The sequence below is a fragment of the Aquarana catesbeiana genome, linkage group LG13 (genome assembly GCF_042186555.1).
Source record: "Aquarana catesbeiana isolate 2022-GZ linkage group LG13, ASM4218655v1, whole genome shotgun sequence".
Classification (NCBI taxonomy): domain Eukaryota; kingdom Metazoa; phylum Chordata; class Amphibia; order Anura; family Ranidae; genus Aquarana; species Aquarana catesbeiana.
This window is the reverse complement of record NC_133336.1, coordinates 186734463-186751265: the sequence shown is the minus strand read 5'-3', so window position 1 is coordinate 186751265 and position 16803 is coordinate 186734463. Positions and strand designations below refer to the sequence as shown.

The following is a 16803-nucleotide window of genomic DNA, read 5'->3' as shown; positions in this document are numbered from 1 at the left end:
GTATTATAAGAGGACACTTGCATTCATTAGCTTAAAGTGGAAGTAAAGCCCACTTTTTAACTTGTACTTCCAGGTAAGCTATAGTAAGGCTTACCTACAGGTACAATGAATATCTCCTAAACTTGCACTGTTTAGGAGATATTCACACGGGATGCAACCGGTGACGTCACCGACGCACGTGCCCTGAAGGGACGGTATACCTGTGCCATACCTTCAGAGCTGCTTTCCGGGGCTCTTACATGCATGTGCAGGAGTGACGTCATCATGGCCCCAGTCATTGATACAGCCGGAGCTCGCAAACCCTGAAGGAAGACTGAGTGAAGACAGAAGAGCCGGGGAGCCATGATTGCGCTGCGTTGGAGGGCTCCGTGTACAGGCAAGTCTGTCATAATGTGCTAGTATCCATTATACTTGTAAAGGAGAACCACTGATCTTTGTATGGAAGCAGCGGCCTTTCTACAGAGTTCCACCATGCCCCGTATGAGCCAGAGCTATAGATCTCCAATTATAAGGGAGCATTTTACAGGAGCATTCATTTGGGCTTTAAAGTGTATATCAGGGAGAAATTAAAAATAGACCATATGCAGTACATCTCTGCAATACAAGTACATTTCCCTATGTTTTAGCCTGTTGAATAAAAATACCCATTGAACCTAAGCAGAAAGCACTGAGCTCCTAATTTCCTTTTTGTGGGCCGACAACACAATGCCTTTGTTACATTGAAATTATGAATGTATGAATTACAGAACACCTCTCCTCATCTCTACAACATTAGGGGAGGTGTTCTGTAGCTCAGAAAGGAACTGGGCGATCTGAGTAGACTCCCTTAGATAACACAGGCAGAGTGAACAGGACAGCCCGAGATTTCTGGAAGCATCAACTGGTATTTATTTGTGCTTATCGAACACATATAACAAATGCAATTTCAATTGTATATTTAAAAGACCAAAATGGGAACAAATAAGGGAAGTTCCTTGTTAGGGTTTGCGAGAACTTCAATGCAAAAAAAAATGCTGCCTGAAACAATTTTCACCTTCAGACTCAAGGCTTCAGTAAGGTTATCCCATTTTATTGGCATTTTGTCATAGGCTGAAGGAAAAGTACAAAAATATAATCTTTCCTTAAAAGTTGGCTATTATTTGCTACCACTTTGTTGTGCTCTAATAACGTTGTGCTATGGAATGAAGGTTTGCTGTGTTAGGGTTTCCTTCTAGCACTGCTGTGTCAGGGGAGTTCTTATTGACGTGAGCTCCTCACGGTGTCTGAAAACATTACCGTACAATGATCATGTATAAATGACTGAAATATGGTTAGACATTTTTTCTCCTGCTTTCAGAACCCTCAGAGTATAAGATACTGGCTTCCAGATTGTGGATAGAGAAAAAAGTTTAAAAAGAAAAAAAATCAGAGGAATTACTAAAAAAAAAATAATAATCATAAAACCAACAGTTGATGATAGGTTCTCTAACAGTCCTTATTATGTTACAATTGATGTATCCAATAACAGGACAACTTTTTGGGAAATGCCTCTAGGATATGATGGCCAAGCCATGGTTGACAGTAAAAAGCTATCTTCGAAATGTAGTAATTTTCACTAGCAGAGCAAAAGATTATTGGACGTATTTCTAGCTGTAGACAGGCCTTGTGTAGATGTCATGACTCATCTCAAGGATGTCTTAGCTTTAAACATGTATCCTCAGTCAAAGGAACATAAAGGAGGAGGAGCTAGACAAATCCTCTTTGGAGGAGGGTGGTGACAAGTGGATAAGCTGTTCAATTTCCTCCCTGAGATGAGTTGACAAAAGATGTTTGGTGGTGCCCATTGGCATGAGACTGAAGCCAATCTGACCAAATTCAACCAGAGCTGTAGACAGGCCATGCATAGAAGATATCACTCATCCCAAGGATGTCCTTTAGCTTTAAACATGTATCCTCAGCCAAGGATACATAAAGGAAGAGCAGCTAGACAAATTATCTTTGGGAAGGGTGATAAGCTGTTCAATTTCCTCCCTGAGATGAGTTGACAAGAGGTGTCTGGTGGTGTCCTTTGACATGAGACAGTCGCCAATCTGACCAAATTCAACCAGATCCAATAACTGAAATGCCATGTCTACAGGTACCTTGAAATGAGCCTATTGTTCCCGCAGGAGCAGCACTGGGGTGTCTGCGTCCTATGTATTCTTGTATGTATCACCCAGTCTACAATTAAATATTGCACATCCATGAGAGTGTATTTCACAATTTGCATTCTAATGTTGTTGTCCTATCAGCTGTCCTACAGAGTTGATCTTTGGTCAGAAACAATGTTAAAGGAAACGACAAACCTACACTAGAAATTATGTTTCTACCCATCTTAAAAATCTAAAAAGATAATATAAAAAGGTAAATCAAAAGACTATAAAAGTATTTCTTAAAGTGCACTTATTAGTTTGCCTCAAACAATACGTTGAAAAGGAAGAGGTTAGGGAAGGTAGGCACTGCCCTCGGGTTTTCCAATATGAAGGTTTTATAGGTTCTAGAAATGTGGTATTGTCCCCATTCACTTTTCAATTAGGCCTCACCCTCTTACATATTACCACCAGCTCCAAGGAGTTAGGTTGTCCTGAAATTGTTTTAAAAAAACTAGTGGAAAAGACAACTCGTATTTTTTTTTCTCCAGCTTACTCTCTGTAGCACCAACATTCTAGAACATTTCTTTCTCAACATTTTAACCCCAGGGGAACCTTTGAAATACCATTTATCTGGTTCCTCAGTATATCCGGGGTTAATTGTGTTTAGAACCTTTGAAATAATTTGTAGGTCGCAGGGAACCCTTCCAAAAACCATTTCATTGGTGGTCATTGGAACAAATAACCCTTATATTGGTGGCAAGTGGGAAGACCTAATTGTGGTGGTCAGAATGCTACCTTTACAGATAGCTAAATATCACTGGCGTCATGCCACTGGCTCCCTTGACCTATGGAGGCATCATTAAATGGGGGGGGGGGGGGGTGTCAATCAGCCACTGCTCAAGGAACATTCAGCAACCTCTTGAGGAAACCTATCGTTCTACAGAACCCTGGTTGAGAATTGCTGTTCTAGAATGTAATATCAATTGTCTGGTATTAGGTCTCTCCAACGATCTAACCTAATAGCACTACCAAGGTTAAAATAAAAAAAAAAAACACCAAAAACTAAAATGGGTCTTAAAGTGACACTTCTAAAATACATTAAAACCTTTGTTGGAAGGACAAAGTACTGTCTACCTCCCCAGCCCCCTTCATAGCAATATGTTTACTATTAAATCACAAGTGCACTTTAAATATCATGCTGCCCCTTAACAGTTTGGTTCTAATGATATGCCCAGCTCAAGTTGGATAGTAATGCCATTTTTATATTCCTTTTGTTTTGTTTTTTACTTTTTAAGTCCTAACCACTATTGGAATGAGTTAAATAATTTCCACCTAAGAAGAACTGTATTGGCTTCTCATATTGAGAGCAGCAGCCCGTGCACTGGCCTTGAGCACTAAATTAACAGCCTGACAAAAACTGTGATTTTCTTCAAGATGGATGAGCGCAGAAGTGAATGATCATTGAAAAACCAGCTCATTTAGCTAATGAAATTAGAGAAAGTAATGGCTTGTCAAGTGAGTGCTGAAGTGGCAGGTTTCACTCTCAGAATCAATTGCTGATCCTCACCGGTGAAGGCAGTGATTTAATAGTAACTTTCATAATCCTCCTGCCTGACAGGAACCACATAAGAAGGTATATACAGGATCCCCAGTGTTCTGGAGATTAGAAGGCCAAAAGTCAAAGTCATTAACCTCCCACCGAGATCATTCCTCTACTGGTCTTCCCACATGGAATTTGGGATGTCTTTATAGGGATCCATTATAAGGCGAGCACAGCGTACGATCATCATGGCGAGGAACACGCAAAGGAGCAGGAACAATGCAATAGCAAATCCTTTATCCACATCCACAAGGGGCAGTAAGGTGGGGTCATCCATCTTGAGGTTCCTTGTCTTTTCGTCATCTGTGTCAATGGGCAAAGACCTAAAAGAAACAGAAGGTCATGATATTGAAAAGAAAATACAAACATCTAGAGCAATTTTCCAAATGGCCTTCCAGCGGGTGCATATAATGCCTTGGCTCCACCTGTTAGAGCTTTAGGAGAATGTTGTTACGTGATCCTTGTGTCCTTCCTTTCAGTAACAGGTTTGGGTTGATAAGACAAGCAAAGAATGAACCACAAAAACCTTCATTCACTCAGTCCTAGGGTAGGACAGCTCAAGGGATAATGGTAGATAGTGCTGGACATGGATTTTAGTCATTACTTGGTCCCAGTTGGCCTGTATTCAACAGCTCACCATAAAGATGGTGATCTCCCAGGAGAGAACATTCTCCCAAGTTGAGAAGTTCATGTGTAATAGGTCAAAGAGAGTGCCAAATGAAAAATCCTTAGGAGTCCAAAGTCTTTATTGTTCAGCTGGTTACAGCAAGGGATCTATTTTTTTAAAACATTGGTTGCATGAAAGTCAGAAGCTGAATTAATGTTTATGATATGTTTTATAATAGAAGAATTCCTGTCATCAGCTTCATCTAGTACCTCTTTATTATGAGAGGGCAAAGGACAGCCAAGGCATTTTGGGGGCCATACAACCAACTCCCCTTCATCAAGGTGTCCATTTATGAAGCAGTGATCAGCAGTGATCCCAAGGATTGCCGCTGATCACAGTCCATAAACGGTTTATGAAACAGAGATAATCGGGGGGAGAAGTGTTTGAACATGTTCTCCCGCCGCTGATCTCCGCACATGGAGAATCCTCATTGAATGACACAGAAATGGGCAGTTTATGAAGCTGCGATCTCAGCGCTTCACTGGCAATCTGTGTCAGAATTCACCCTCCCCAATTCACCAGCTCAGAGATGGAGAATCGGGGCGTGAAGAGGAAATCTCGGGGGATCTGAGGAGGAAAGAGGAAGATTTTTAACTTCCTTCTACCTCGTTCAGACCCCCCCAACACTGTAACCATGTCCCCCTGTCATATTTATGTGTATACATATATATACATATATATATATATATATATAATGTGTATATGTATTTATATATAATGTGTGTGTATATACATGTATATATAATGTGTGTGTGTATATATATATATATATATATATATATATATATATATATATATATATAATGTAGGGGGACTCGTTATTTTTTTAACATTAACCACACCGTCTGTCAGTGTATTGAGCGGTAATAATTTATCACTACTTAATAAACTGACATCTCTGTGTTTCTGTGAATTTCTGGTGCTGTAATCTCGTGAAGTCTCACGAGATTCCAGTATCAGGGGCCGTTCTCCACTGTTGGAAGCCTTTGTAGATCGCTTCACTCCTCAGAAGGTGAAGCGATCTGCTCTGCTTCATAAACCGGCACACAGAGGAGAAAGATCTCCTCTGTGAATGCCGGAGAATGAAGCAGTAAATAGATTTCACTGCTTCATAAACGGACACCCAAATGCATTGGATGCCCTAGGCCCTCTCATAATAAAGAGGTACTAGATGGAGCTGATGACAATAATTCTTCTATTAGAAAACACACCATGAATATTCATTCAGCTTCTGACATTCATGCAAGCAATTAAAAAAAAAAATAGACCCCTTAAACTTGTCATGCCTCTTACTAATTACCGTGGACTGTCTACTTTCCACAAAGGGGTCATTTGGGGGATATTTGTAATTTCCTGACATTTTTGGGCCTCAGGAAATGAGATAGGCCGCCAGTACATCAGGATTGATCAATTTTCAGACATATACCATAGTTTGTGGACTCTATACCTTTCCTACAGACTAAATAATATACACTGATTTGGGTTATTTTCACCAAAAAAATGTAGCAGAATACATTTTAGCTTATCATCTGCTTGGTGAGGAATGGGGATTGGGATGCCATGGTACATGGACTAAACTGGATAATCAACAATGGTTATGCAAAAAGGAGCAGCAATTTGTTTGTTTTATTTGAAGTGTTATCTGTCTAATTAATTGGAATATACTACAAAGAACACGTGTTTAAACCCCCAGATGAAGAATTTATTTATAGTGACATGCAAAGCTAAAAAAAAGTCATCAGTTCTGAAAATCCTCCTGACCAACAGCTGTCCTACGATGACTGACTGTCCCTCAAATGGATGAATGCCTGGATCTATTCTGGATGGGACAATATTTGGCTTGTAAACAGTGGACATACATTTGATTGATATCCTGCCATGGTACATTGCTGAGGTCCAGGGTTTGTGTACACTTCACTTTCATCAGCTAGACAGTCATTGTACGTAGAGGCATTTTAGTAATGCGGCGTGACCTCTGTCAGTCTGTCATTGTTTAGATGTATTCTCAGCATGGTCCCATTGGGGCTCAAGCGCATACCTCCTAAATATCTGAGATGACAAAGAGGAACACCTTTCAACACAAATTATATAGGAAAAGGATGCAGCCCTGCCTCATCAAAGTTATACGGAAGGAGTTAAAAATAAGCAAAAAATGATTGTCTAACTCAACAAGTACGGTTTTCTATGGAAGAGCCCTGGGGCCATCATAAAAAAAAACAGAATGCTGACTTTGAAACTCAGAATTCTGAGATTGAAATTCAGAATTGTAAGTTTAAAAAAAAAAAAGAATTTCTACAGAATTCTGAGATTAAAAGTCAGAATTCTGAGATTCAATATATTTATAAACTCAGAATTCTGACTTTAAATCTCAGAATTCTGACTTTGAATCTCAGAATTCTGACTTTGAATCTCAGAAGTCTGTAGAATTGGGAGAGCTTCTTCTCCCAAGTTTAGAGCATCACCATGGCACCCTACACTAACACTACAGTGTATTGATGCAAAGAGCAGTGCTAATGTTATATCGTCAGTACTGCTCTGTACAGAAATTTGCTATGGTTTTAAATTGATTTTTGCTTAGAAATGCCTTACAACATCCTTTTCCCACCCTCCACTTTGGTGCTCTATGCTGACATAACTGAGTAACCCCTCATCACACAGACCTGTAGTGCCGAGGAAGGGAAGGGTGTAGCTGAACAGGCAGCACAGTCATATTGGAGTTCAAAGTCATTTTTTAGATGCATTGCACAACTGCTATAACCCGGAAGTAGAAGTAGTGCCTAGTACACACGATAAAAATACAGTAATAGCTTGGATTATGAGCATAATTCGTTCCAGAAGCATGCTTGTGATCCAAAGCACTCATATATCAAAGCAAGTTTCCCCATAGGAAATGATGGAAACTCAGATAATCCATTACACAGCCACTGCTGGTCTACGCATTACTGCATGTGGCCAGCGTTGCGGGGGCGCCGGAGAAACTCGGAGACCACTCTGAGACACTCAGACCACTCGGAGACGCTCAGAGAAACACTCGGAGATGCTCTGAGACACTCGGGAACATTAAGAGACCACTCAGAGACACTCGGAGACCACTCGGGAACCGAATGTCTCTGAGTGTTTCCAAGTGTCTCCGAATGTCACCTGCGCCCCTGCACCTCTGGCTAAATGCGGTACTGCACATCCCAGTGGTTTGAATCCTGCTTGTCTTGCGAGACAATGCTCGCCAAGCGAGTCAGCATTTTTTTAAATAGCTCGTATTGCGAATTGTTCGTAAACTGCTTTACTCGCAATCCGAGGTTCCACTGTATTGAACAAATGATTGTCCGTTGTTTTTTCTTGTTTTTTTGCATGCTGGTCTTATATCGAAAGCCAAAGACAAATAAAAGGCGCAAAACACTTATGCCTCATACACACGATCGGACTTTCCGACAACAAAACCTTGAACTTTTGTCCGAAGGGCGTTGGCTCCAGCTTGTCTTGCATACACACGGTCACACAAATGTTGGCCAACAATTACGAATGTAGTGACGTACTAGACTTACTATGTGTTTTTTTCAGCTCTTTAGCACCACCCTTTGGGCTCCTTCTGCTAATTTCATGTTAGTAGAAGTTTGGTGAGTGTTGATTCGCGCTTTTCTTTTTGCGTTTTTAATTTATCCCTTTTCAGTTCGTTTCTGAACGGCCATCTGTAAATGGAGGATCCTGAGAGATGACATCTGTGGGGAGTCAAGTTTCTCCACTCCTATCTCCACAAAGCACTGGTGACATCATCCCTCCACCCGCCCAGCCACCTGCACACCAAGCCCTGCGTTGGGTTTCTCCACCGTATGGCCATTTTCCATCATAATGGTGTCCAGCAGGGATCTTAGTGCTTTGCAGAGATATTAGCAGAGGAACTTGCCTCCCCACCGATGTTATTCCACGGGATCCTCCATATACACATGTGTCTGTTTTTCTTCACATACATGTGAGTTGTCAACTGGATGTTTTTAATAAATTGCTGTTAATCCTACACTCAGAGGTGCCTCTTCCCTTGTTTATCATATCGAAAAGCTAATAGGTTACCAAAGATATGAAAATTCTCATACGACAGAATACAACTTCGGAAGTGATGTAATGTATTGCAATGTATTGCAATTGTTTCTGAGCATGCACGGTCTTGGTTACACAATTTTTTTCTTACAAAAACTATACTAATTACACAAAATTAGTTTGTATTGGTATCATATGAGAAAATATTTTGTACTTGTTCCTTTGGATAATTTTGCATGAACTGTCATGATCAGCTCTCAAAAGCTGTGTACTAATGATCAGATTAGAAAAAAAAAAGAACAAAAAAAAAGGCTGGAGGACAGGAGAGGGAGGAGTATACACAGCCTGCAATGTGGGACTGGCTGCAGCCTGCTAGAAGAAGGTTACCATACACAATAAATACTGGATGGTATAGCAAAATCACGCTGATGATTCTGAGAGACGAAACACGTAAGACGGAGTTAGAGCGTCATTGGGTCACATCCGGTTTGAGTCCATGGAGCGCAGGGAGCTCCGGATTTCCTGTTTTTTTTTTTTACCCATATGAATGCTTAATGAATCTTACTCTGATGTAAGTGCAATATTTATCTTTTACAAATAAAAAACAGTTTACCGAATTACATTATGGAGGCTTTCATTATTTTACATGGTACCACTGAGGCAAAGTACGCTAAGGAGGCCAGCGGTACCTGTGGCAAAATATCTACATAGTTACTGTAACTGTGAATGCAGGTTACCCTTTGAGTGGGGAGATCTATCTGGTGAGTGCAACTACACAGGGGGGAGCATGAGGGATACACGGACACGCTTGTTTGTGTGGAGCTTGCGGCATCTTTACTCACCTAATTTATTTTAAAGACTTTGGCATCTGACACGATCTCACCAGTGGACTTTATGTTAAATTATAATATTTTTTCACTTGAAGCACTGCAATTTATTCCTTGATGTTTAATATATATATATATATATATATATATATATATATATATATATATATATATATATATATATATATATATATATATATATATATATATATATATATATATGTGTGTGTTTTTCAGATTGTGTGAATACCCATGCAATCCGATTCTGCTGCGGACCAAAAAAAGGGTCCTGTGGGAGTTTGGTCCGAATGCGATGCAAATTCAGCCATACTATCTGTATGGCTGAAATGGCATCGCACAGAGATCACATGTGATTTGCACTGCGATCTCGGACATCGCAACTGGCCCTTATTAATATTAATCAGATTATCGCATGATCGTTACGAAGGCAGTATTTTTAATCGGATTTTGTCATCATGTACACTAGGCATAAGACTATGTCGTTACATACAGTTGTGATCAATAAGTTTACATACCCTGGCAGAATTTATGATTTCTTGGCCATTTTTCAGAGAATATGAATGATAACACAAAAACTTTTCTTTCACTCATGCTTAGTGTTTGGCTGAAGCTATTTATTATCCATCAACTGTGTTTACTCTTTTTAAATCATAATGAAAACAGAAACTACCCAAATGACCCTGATCAAAAGTTTACATACCCTGGTGATTTTGGCCTGATAACATGCACACAAGTTGACACAAAGGGTTTTGAATGGCTATTAAAGATAACCATCCTCACCTGTGATCCGTTTGCTTGTAATAAGGATGTGTGTATAAAAGGTCAATGAGTTTCTGGACTCCTGACAGACCCTTGCATCTTTCATCCAGTCCTGCACTGATGTTTCTGGATTCTGCGTCATGGGGGAAAGCAAAAGAATTGTTAAAGGATCTGCGGGAAAAGGTAGTTGAACTGTATAAAACAGGAAAGGGGATATAAAAAGATATCCAAGGAATTGAGAATGCCAATCAGCAGTTTTCAAACTCTAATCAAGAAGTGGAAAATGAGGGGTTCTGTTGAAACCAAACCACGGTCAGGCAGACCAACTAAAATGTCAGCCACAACTGACAGGAAAATTGTTCGGGATGCAAAAAAAAACCACACAAATAACTTCAGGTGAAATACAGGACTCTCTGAAAACATGTAGTGTGGCTGTTTCAAGATGCACAATAAGGAGGCACTTGAAGAAAGATGGGCTGCATGGTCGAGTCACCATTTACTACACAAATGCCACAAAGTATCCCACTTACAATACGCCAAACAGCACAGAGACAAGCCTCAAACCTTCTGGCATAAAGTCATTTGGAGGGGTGAGACCAAAATGCATGCTCGCTCCCGAGCCCCTCCTCCCCCTTTCTTGTCACTGGCTATGATTTAAAGCAGTGGGAGCTAATGGCTCTCACTTCTGTATCTGAGCCGATGAGAAGGGAGAGGACCGAGAGAGTCTCGGCTCCTGCACACTTCCGGATCGAGATCGAGCTCAGGTAAGTATTTAGGGGGACTGCGAGGGGAGCTGAAGTGATGGCACAGTCACCACCTCCACCTTGTATTCACTGAAAAACAGAAGATGTTCTGTAAATGGTGGAGGTGCCAAGCGAGTGGCTCCCTTGGTCAGTATGCAGTGGGGTAGCCATTTGGCACGAGAAGCAGCAACTACTAGAGTGCTTGTCAGCTTCCCCATTAATCCATCAGGTATAAGGTATGCATACTTATTTTGAGCCAAGCTGGACCAACATAACTATGCAACTAAGATCATACTTGGAGTTCACCTTTAACTATAAATCCTTTATTGAGACCCTTTAATATTCAATACTAAAATACGGTATTTACACAGCTTAATACTAATTTAATAGCAATTGGATAGAGGTCCATGTAGAGGACATTGAACTAAATATATTGTACATTAATTATTTCCAACATTACTTGCCAAAGGATATTGCTGCCTGAATAAATTATAGCGCAGCCAGACCATATAACCTATGACTATATTTATGCACTAGGATTCCCAGAATAACTTATCTGTCCAATATTAAGATATATCAGGATTTTGTGTTAGGGAAGATGAATGAGGTGTTGCTGTTGGAGACCCCGTGCTGTGAAATGCGGCATGGTCAGCTTGCTCTGGAATTTCCCAGCTGTGATGTGAAGGTTTTGTGTTATAGGATTCATGTCCCTGTGTATATACATCACTAGGCAACTCTCATCAAGATAAAGGAGGCAGAAGTCAGATTAATACCATTTACTGGCACAGAATCTGAGATCTGATCTTCTAATGACCTTCATGGTTCAGAACTGCGCAATCCCATTAGAAGATGTCCTTGCTGCACTCCTATGAGACTCTGGAATGACTCTAGACTCCTTTGGTAGGAAAGCACAGCCTTTGCCGTTCTATGTAGCTACTAATTGCAGGTTATTGACTATGTATCTCAGCAGTAGTTGTGTGTGAGAAGTAATCTAAACAAGTGACCGACGCATGGGTATTGTAAAAATACCGTTAAAAAGAATGGGTTTCTGATTAAACAATTTGTATTTAGCCTTAGGGCCCTAGGTTTTCAAAGCTTGAAGACTGCTTTATTTGGAAGGCTTAATGAAAAGTCATGTTCGTCAAGGTTCCTTTGGCAAACAGCTTTGGGCTTATTGATGCATGACTACAGAGGCCAGCTTTGCAGTATACAAAAAGGGATGAAATCAAAGGACAGGTCAAGCTCAGGCTACATTACATCAGATGGGCTAGGAGCAAAATTCAGAAGGTCTGCAAATGGTTTCCAATAGGCATTAAGTGATTATGGAGAATACCAGTTGACACTCTAACCATGGCAGACTTATCTTTTCAGAAAAGGCTATCAGACGGGGCTACATTTTTTTTTAACTTTTGGACCAAATTCCCCAATATAAGTAGTGGCAATAGGGTAGTTGCCTGTGTACATTGATGCAAAACCAGGAGTATTTGGGGATTAGAAGTGTGAGGCCCTGTCATGGTGAAAAGGTAGGAGAAAGTGACAAAGGGTCTCCAACCCAGGGTCTGTGTCCTGCCAATAACCATAAGGCAGAGCGTGCAGGTGTTTGTAGCCCTTCAAATCTAGGACCCGACCATAGTTCAGGGCTCCATCCTACCAAGGAGTCCATGTGTGGTTGCAAAGGGGCAGCCAGAGAGGTGCATATCTGCATGGTTCTGTCTGGGACAGGAAAGACAGCAGCCTGAGCCTAGGAAATGGAGCTGCAACAAAGAGGCAGAGAGCTGACAGGTGTACAGCGTTTCTCTGAGAGCACAGGGGTGTGGTATTAGATGGTCATGAGGACCAGGTTACAAGGCCTGAGCAGCAGGGCTGCCAAAGAGGACAAGGAGGCTAAATATTGTTAATTTCATATTGATGGTGGAAACTGTTTGAATAAAAGTGGGCCAACAAGCCCTTAAACAGCATATATGATGTGGATTGAACTCACTGCGAAGCACGACCAATGAGCTAAACAATCCCCAAGTTGTCACTGAGGTCTATGGTTCATTCAATGCCACTCTTTTTCGACAGTTTAGTTTCACATGTACGCTCATGCGAAATATGGAGAACCAGTCCATCCAAAGATGATAATTACGTTCTAGTAGAGGCTGGCTAGGGAAACCAACCTGATATTTTTCTTATATATTTTAAAGACTTTCTGGTTGAAACTGAACTCTGGAACTCTGGGACTCCAGTTTTGTAGCAAGCAATTAGTAAAAACAGGGAACAGAAACAGGGGATCTGTGTCCTGTACTGGACTCGAGCATTTGAATTTACAGGTAAGTCAAAATCCCATTATGTTATTTGTATAGTACAGGACAGATGATGTATAGCCATAGACCAGGGGTCTCCAAGCTTTCTAAACAAAGGGCCAGTTTACTGTCCTACAGACTTTAGGGGGCCAAACTATAGCTATTGGGAGTAGAAAAGATCCCAACGTCAGTGGGAAAAAATAAATACCCCATCGTTTGTTTCAGTGGGAGTAATTGTGCCCCGTCATTGGTGTCAGTGGGAGGAATCGTGTTCCATTGTTGGTGTCATTGGGAGGAATTGTGCCCCATCATTGGTGTCATTGGAAAAAATGACACCAATAAAATTCAAATGCAAAATAATCAACCATGATTAAACCCTTCCAAATTATGCTGGATAGTCATATAGATAGTATTCTGTATACGACTATTCAGCATCATTTGGAAGGGTTCAATCATGGTTGATTATTTTGCATTTTAATTTTACAGATATAGTATTTTCTGTGAAAACCCCTGATGAAGGAGACAGCATTCATCTCTGAAACGCTTTCTTTGCATTTTTTTATACACTGTATCCACGGTTATGTGCAATATTTTATATATGTTTTCTAATAAATGTTTAATATTCTTCTACTACTGCTTATCGTTCAAGTGAGACCCGTAGGAGAGAATAGACGGAGGGGATGCATGACTATGGGAGGAACAGGGGTCAGGGAACGGTCAGTCAGGTCAGTGGTGGGTCACAGGTTCAGCTCTTACCTGATTGGAGGTAGAAGTTGGTGGGGGCTGGATTCAGAGGTTGGGGTCCGGTGTAGGGGGTGGATTCTGCATCACTCGGAGAAGTTTGGAGAGGAGACATCTTCTTGGGACATACGTGCTGGTCACCTGCAGGTAGACAGACAGGGAGATGAGTGAGCTAGAGGCCTTGTTAGCTCAGGTCAGGGCCGCAGCAGTCGAACGGGGCCCTCAGTGGCTGCAGCAGCAGCTGGCTGATGTACTTGGGGGGTCGGGATCTTCTACTTCACCTGTCCCTTCTTCCCCGGGGAGGAAACGAGCTAGAATGGTGCGCCCGCCGGAGCGCCTGAGCCCATCTCCTGTCCCTAAGGCTCATCGAGCGAGAAGGAGCCCCTGTCCCAGGGACCCTCCAGGGCTTACTGCGGGGCTGCCTGCTCATGCTTCCGGTGTGGGCCCTGGGAGGAATCCTACCCCACGGCGCTCTTCTACTGCTCGCAGCTCAGGCCGGAGCATGCGGCAGCCCTCCCCCTCCCCCCCCCCCGTGTAGATGTACTGTGTGGGAGGGCTGCTCAGCGGGGGAGACGCAGCGGGATGCGCAGTGGGGGGCGTCCCTGCCCCTCAGCTGTCCAGAGAGAGAAGGATGCCCAGGCTTCAGGGAGACTCACTGGGGGGGTGCCGTCATCGTCCCCCGCCAGCCGCCGACACAGGGCTCCGGAGCGTTCGGCTCCCTCTGCCACTGCTGCGCAGAGCGGAGCTCAGCTGGATGAGATTGTAGTCACGAACAGCGGTGGGGTGGGAGCGCCCTCTGCTGGTTCACCATCCACATCGCAGGCGGGACGTCACAGCAGGAAGAGTGTGAAGGTCCAGGCTGGGGGACACGCCCCCTTAAAGAGACAGCGCGTCCCTGCTGCAGCTGGGGGTACTAATGTGCCCAGCAGCTCTTCCATGGAGAGAACAGAGCCCGGGGCTGAAGAGGAGGCTTCCAGGAGCCCTGAAGAGGAGCCGCTTGTGCAAATGAGGCAGGGGACGTCGCCGCGGCAAGATTCTTCGGCTGAGTCCGGTGAGCTCACCAGCGCGGATGAAGACGATCGATCGGTCGGGAGGCGTCCTGCTTTGCGGAGCCAGCTGGGATCCGGACAAACGGCTAGTCGTGTGGCGGTTCGGCTGCAGCCTGGTAAGTCGCCAATTTTACCTTTACATACTAGTCAGATGGGGGGGGTTAATTTGGAGGTTTCCTCAGAGGTTAGTTCAGTGCCAGGAGTGGTGGGTGGAGATGCGGGTGCTGCGCCGGTTTTGTCCGCATTTTTTGCAGGCTTTCGGGAGTTATTGGCCCGTTTTGATCCGGCGGGGTCTTCTTTAGCATCTCAGGGGCCCGTTGGGGCATGGGCTCCCGCTGCCGCCGGCGTGGACTCTGTAGTTCCTAGCACACCCCCCCCAGCAGAGCCGCTTACAGTTGCGGTATCCGGGGCGGGGGGGTCCTCCGGGGTTAGCGTGACGTCGGCGTCGCAGACGGAGGTGACTGGGGTGGACGCGAATAAAGGGAAGGAGTCCTCTGAGGATAAGGTGCGGTTGGCGGATGCGGCGAAGTGCGAGATTTATGTGTGCTTTGAGGGCCCACTGGGAGTGCATCTAAAGCAAGATGTACGAGAAAAGATCTGGAAAGGGGAATATGTTGAAATATTCTCTCTTTTGCCGTTAGAGAAATTTAATATCGACAAGGGTAAGGCAGACGAAAGCAAGAAGGAGGAGGAGGAGAAGCGACGCTGGAGGCTTATTCCTCGCACTTTTGGGAATTGGCTTCAGGCGTTTGCCATTTTGGCTAGCGTAATTGGCGAAAAAGCACCAGAGAATTGTTCTCCGCTTTTTTGTTATCTGGATGCCATTGGGGAGGCTTATCGAACTTATGGAGGAATTGCTTGGCTGCGCTATGACGAGCAGTTCCGCCAGCGCAAGGCTTTGCGTCCGGGCTTGCGCTGGGACCATAAGGACATTGGGCTTTGGATGAAGCTTATGTCACATGCGAGGGTTTCGGGACGGCCCTTTCTCGGAGGGGCCGGCGGTTCAGGTGCCGCTGGACAGTCGGCCACACAGCGAAAGGGAATTTGCTGGCAGTTTAACGAGGGGTCGTGCCGTTTTGGCGCAAACTGTCGTTTCCGTCACGAGTGCTCTGGTTGCGGGGGCTCCCACAGTTATGCCAAGTGTTTCAAAAAAGGAAAGTCCCAACCCGTTGAGTCGGCCTCAAAAAGGGAGGAAGCCAGTAAACCTTCCCGAGATGGTACCGTATCTAGATAGATATCCGCGACGGGAGGCGGCAAGTTTTTTGGCTGATGGTTTTGCCCATGGTTTTAGGATCCCGTGTTCGGGACCTGTGGCCCCGTCTCCGCGGGCTAAGAATTTGAAATCAGCGCGCCAGTTTTCCCAGGTTGTTTCGGACAAACTGGCAAAAGAGGTGGAACTCGGGAGAATGGCCGGACCATTCGCTCAACCCCCCGTTTTGTTTTTACATGTTTCTCCCCTTGGGGTGGTACCCAAAAAGGAACCCAACAAATTCCGGTTAATTCATCATTTGTCGTATCCGAAGGGGACTTCGGTGAATGATGCCATTTCTCCGGAGCTGTCTTCGGTGTCTTACACCTCCTTTGATGCCGCGGTTGGTTGGGTTCAACGGTTTGGCCAAGGTTCATTGATGGCGAAGACGGATATAGAATCCGCTTTTCGTCTGCTGCCGGTACATCCGGACAGTCAACATTTGCTTGGCTGCTGTTGGGAAGGGCAGTTTTATATGGACCGTTGTTTGCCGATGGGCTGTTCCATCTCTTGCGCATATTTTGAGGTGTTTAGCACTTTTGTGGAATGGGTAGTTAGGGAAGAGACTCAGTTGAGGTCGGTGCTGCACTATCTCGACGATTTTCTTTGCATCGGCCCACCGGATTCCTCTGTTTGTTCAGTGCTGTTACACACTTTGGAATCTATTGCGTCACGTTTTGGAATTCCTTTAGCGCCGGGTAAGACGGAAGGTCCTTCTA

The 16803-nt window shown here is 43.6% G+C and overlaps 1 protein-coding gene and 1 long non-coding RNA gene across 2 annotated transcripts; both read right to left on the bottom strand.

The window, feature by feature from the left end:
- Positions 1 to 922: 922 nt before the first annotated feature.
- On the bottom strand, positions 923 to 4030 carry CTXND2 (cortexin domain containing 2). The gene has a single exon (XM_073610688.1). The coding sequence runs from the start codon at positions 3986 to 3988 to the stop codon at positions 3824 to 3826; it is 165 nt and encodes a 54-aa protein (XP_073466789.1). The 5' UTR covers positions 3989 to 4030; the 3' UTR covers positions 923 to 3823.
- Positions 4031 to 13801: 9771 nt separating this feature from the next.
- LOC141117277 (uncharacterized) lies at positions 13802 to 14581 on the bottom strand. Its single transcript, XR_012237135.1, has 2 exons — positions 14443 to 14581; positions 13802 to 13927 (listed from the first exon to the last, which is right to left on the bottom strand). It is a non-coding gene; the product is annotated as an uncharacterized lncRNA (long non-coding RNA).
- Positions 14582 to 16803: the final 2222 nt, after the last annotated feature.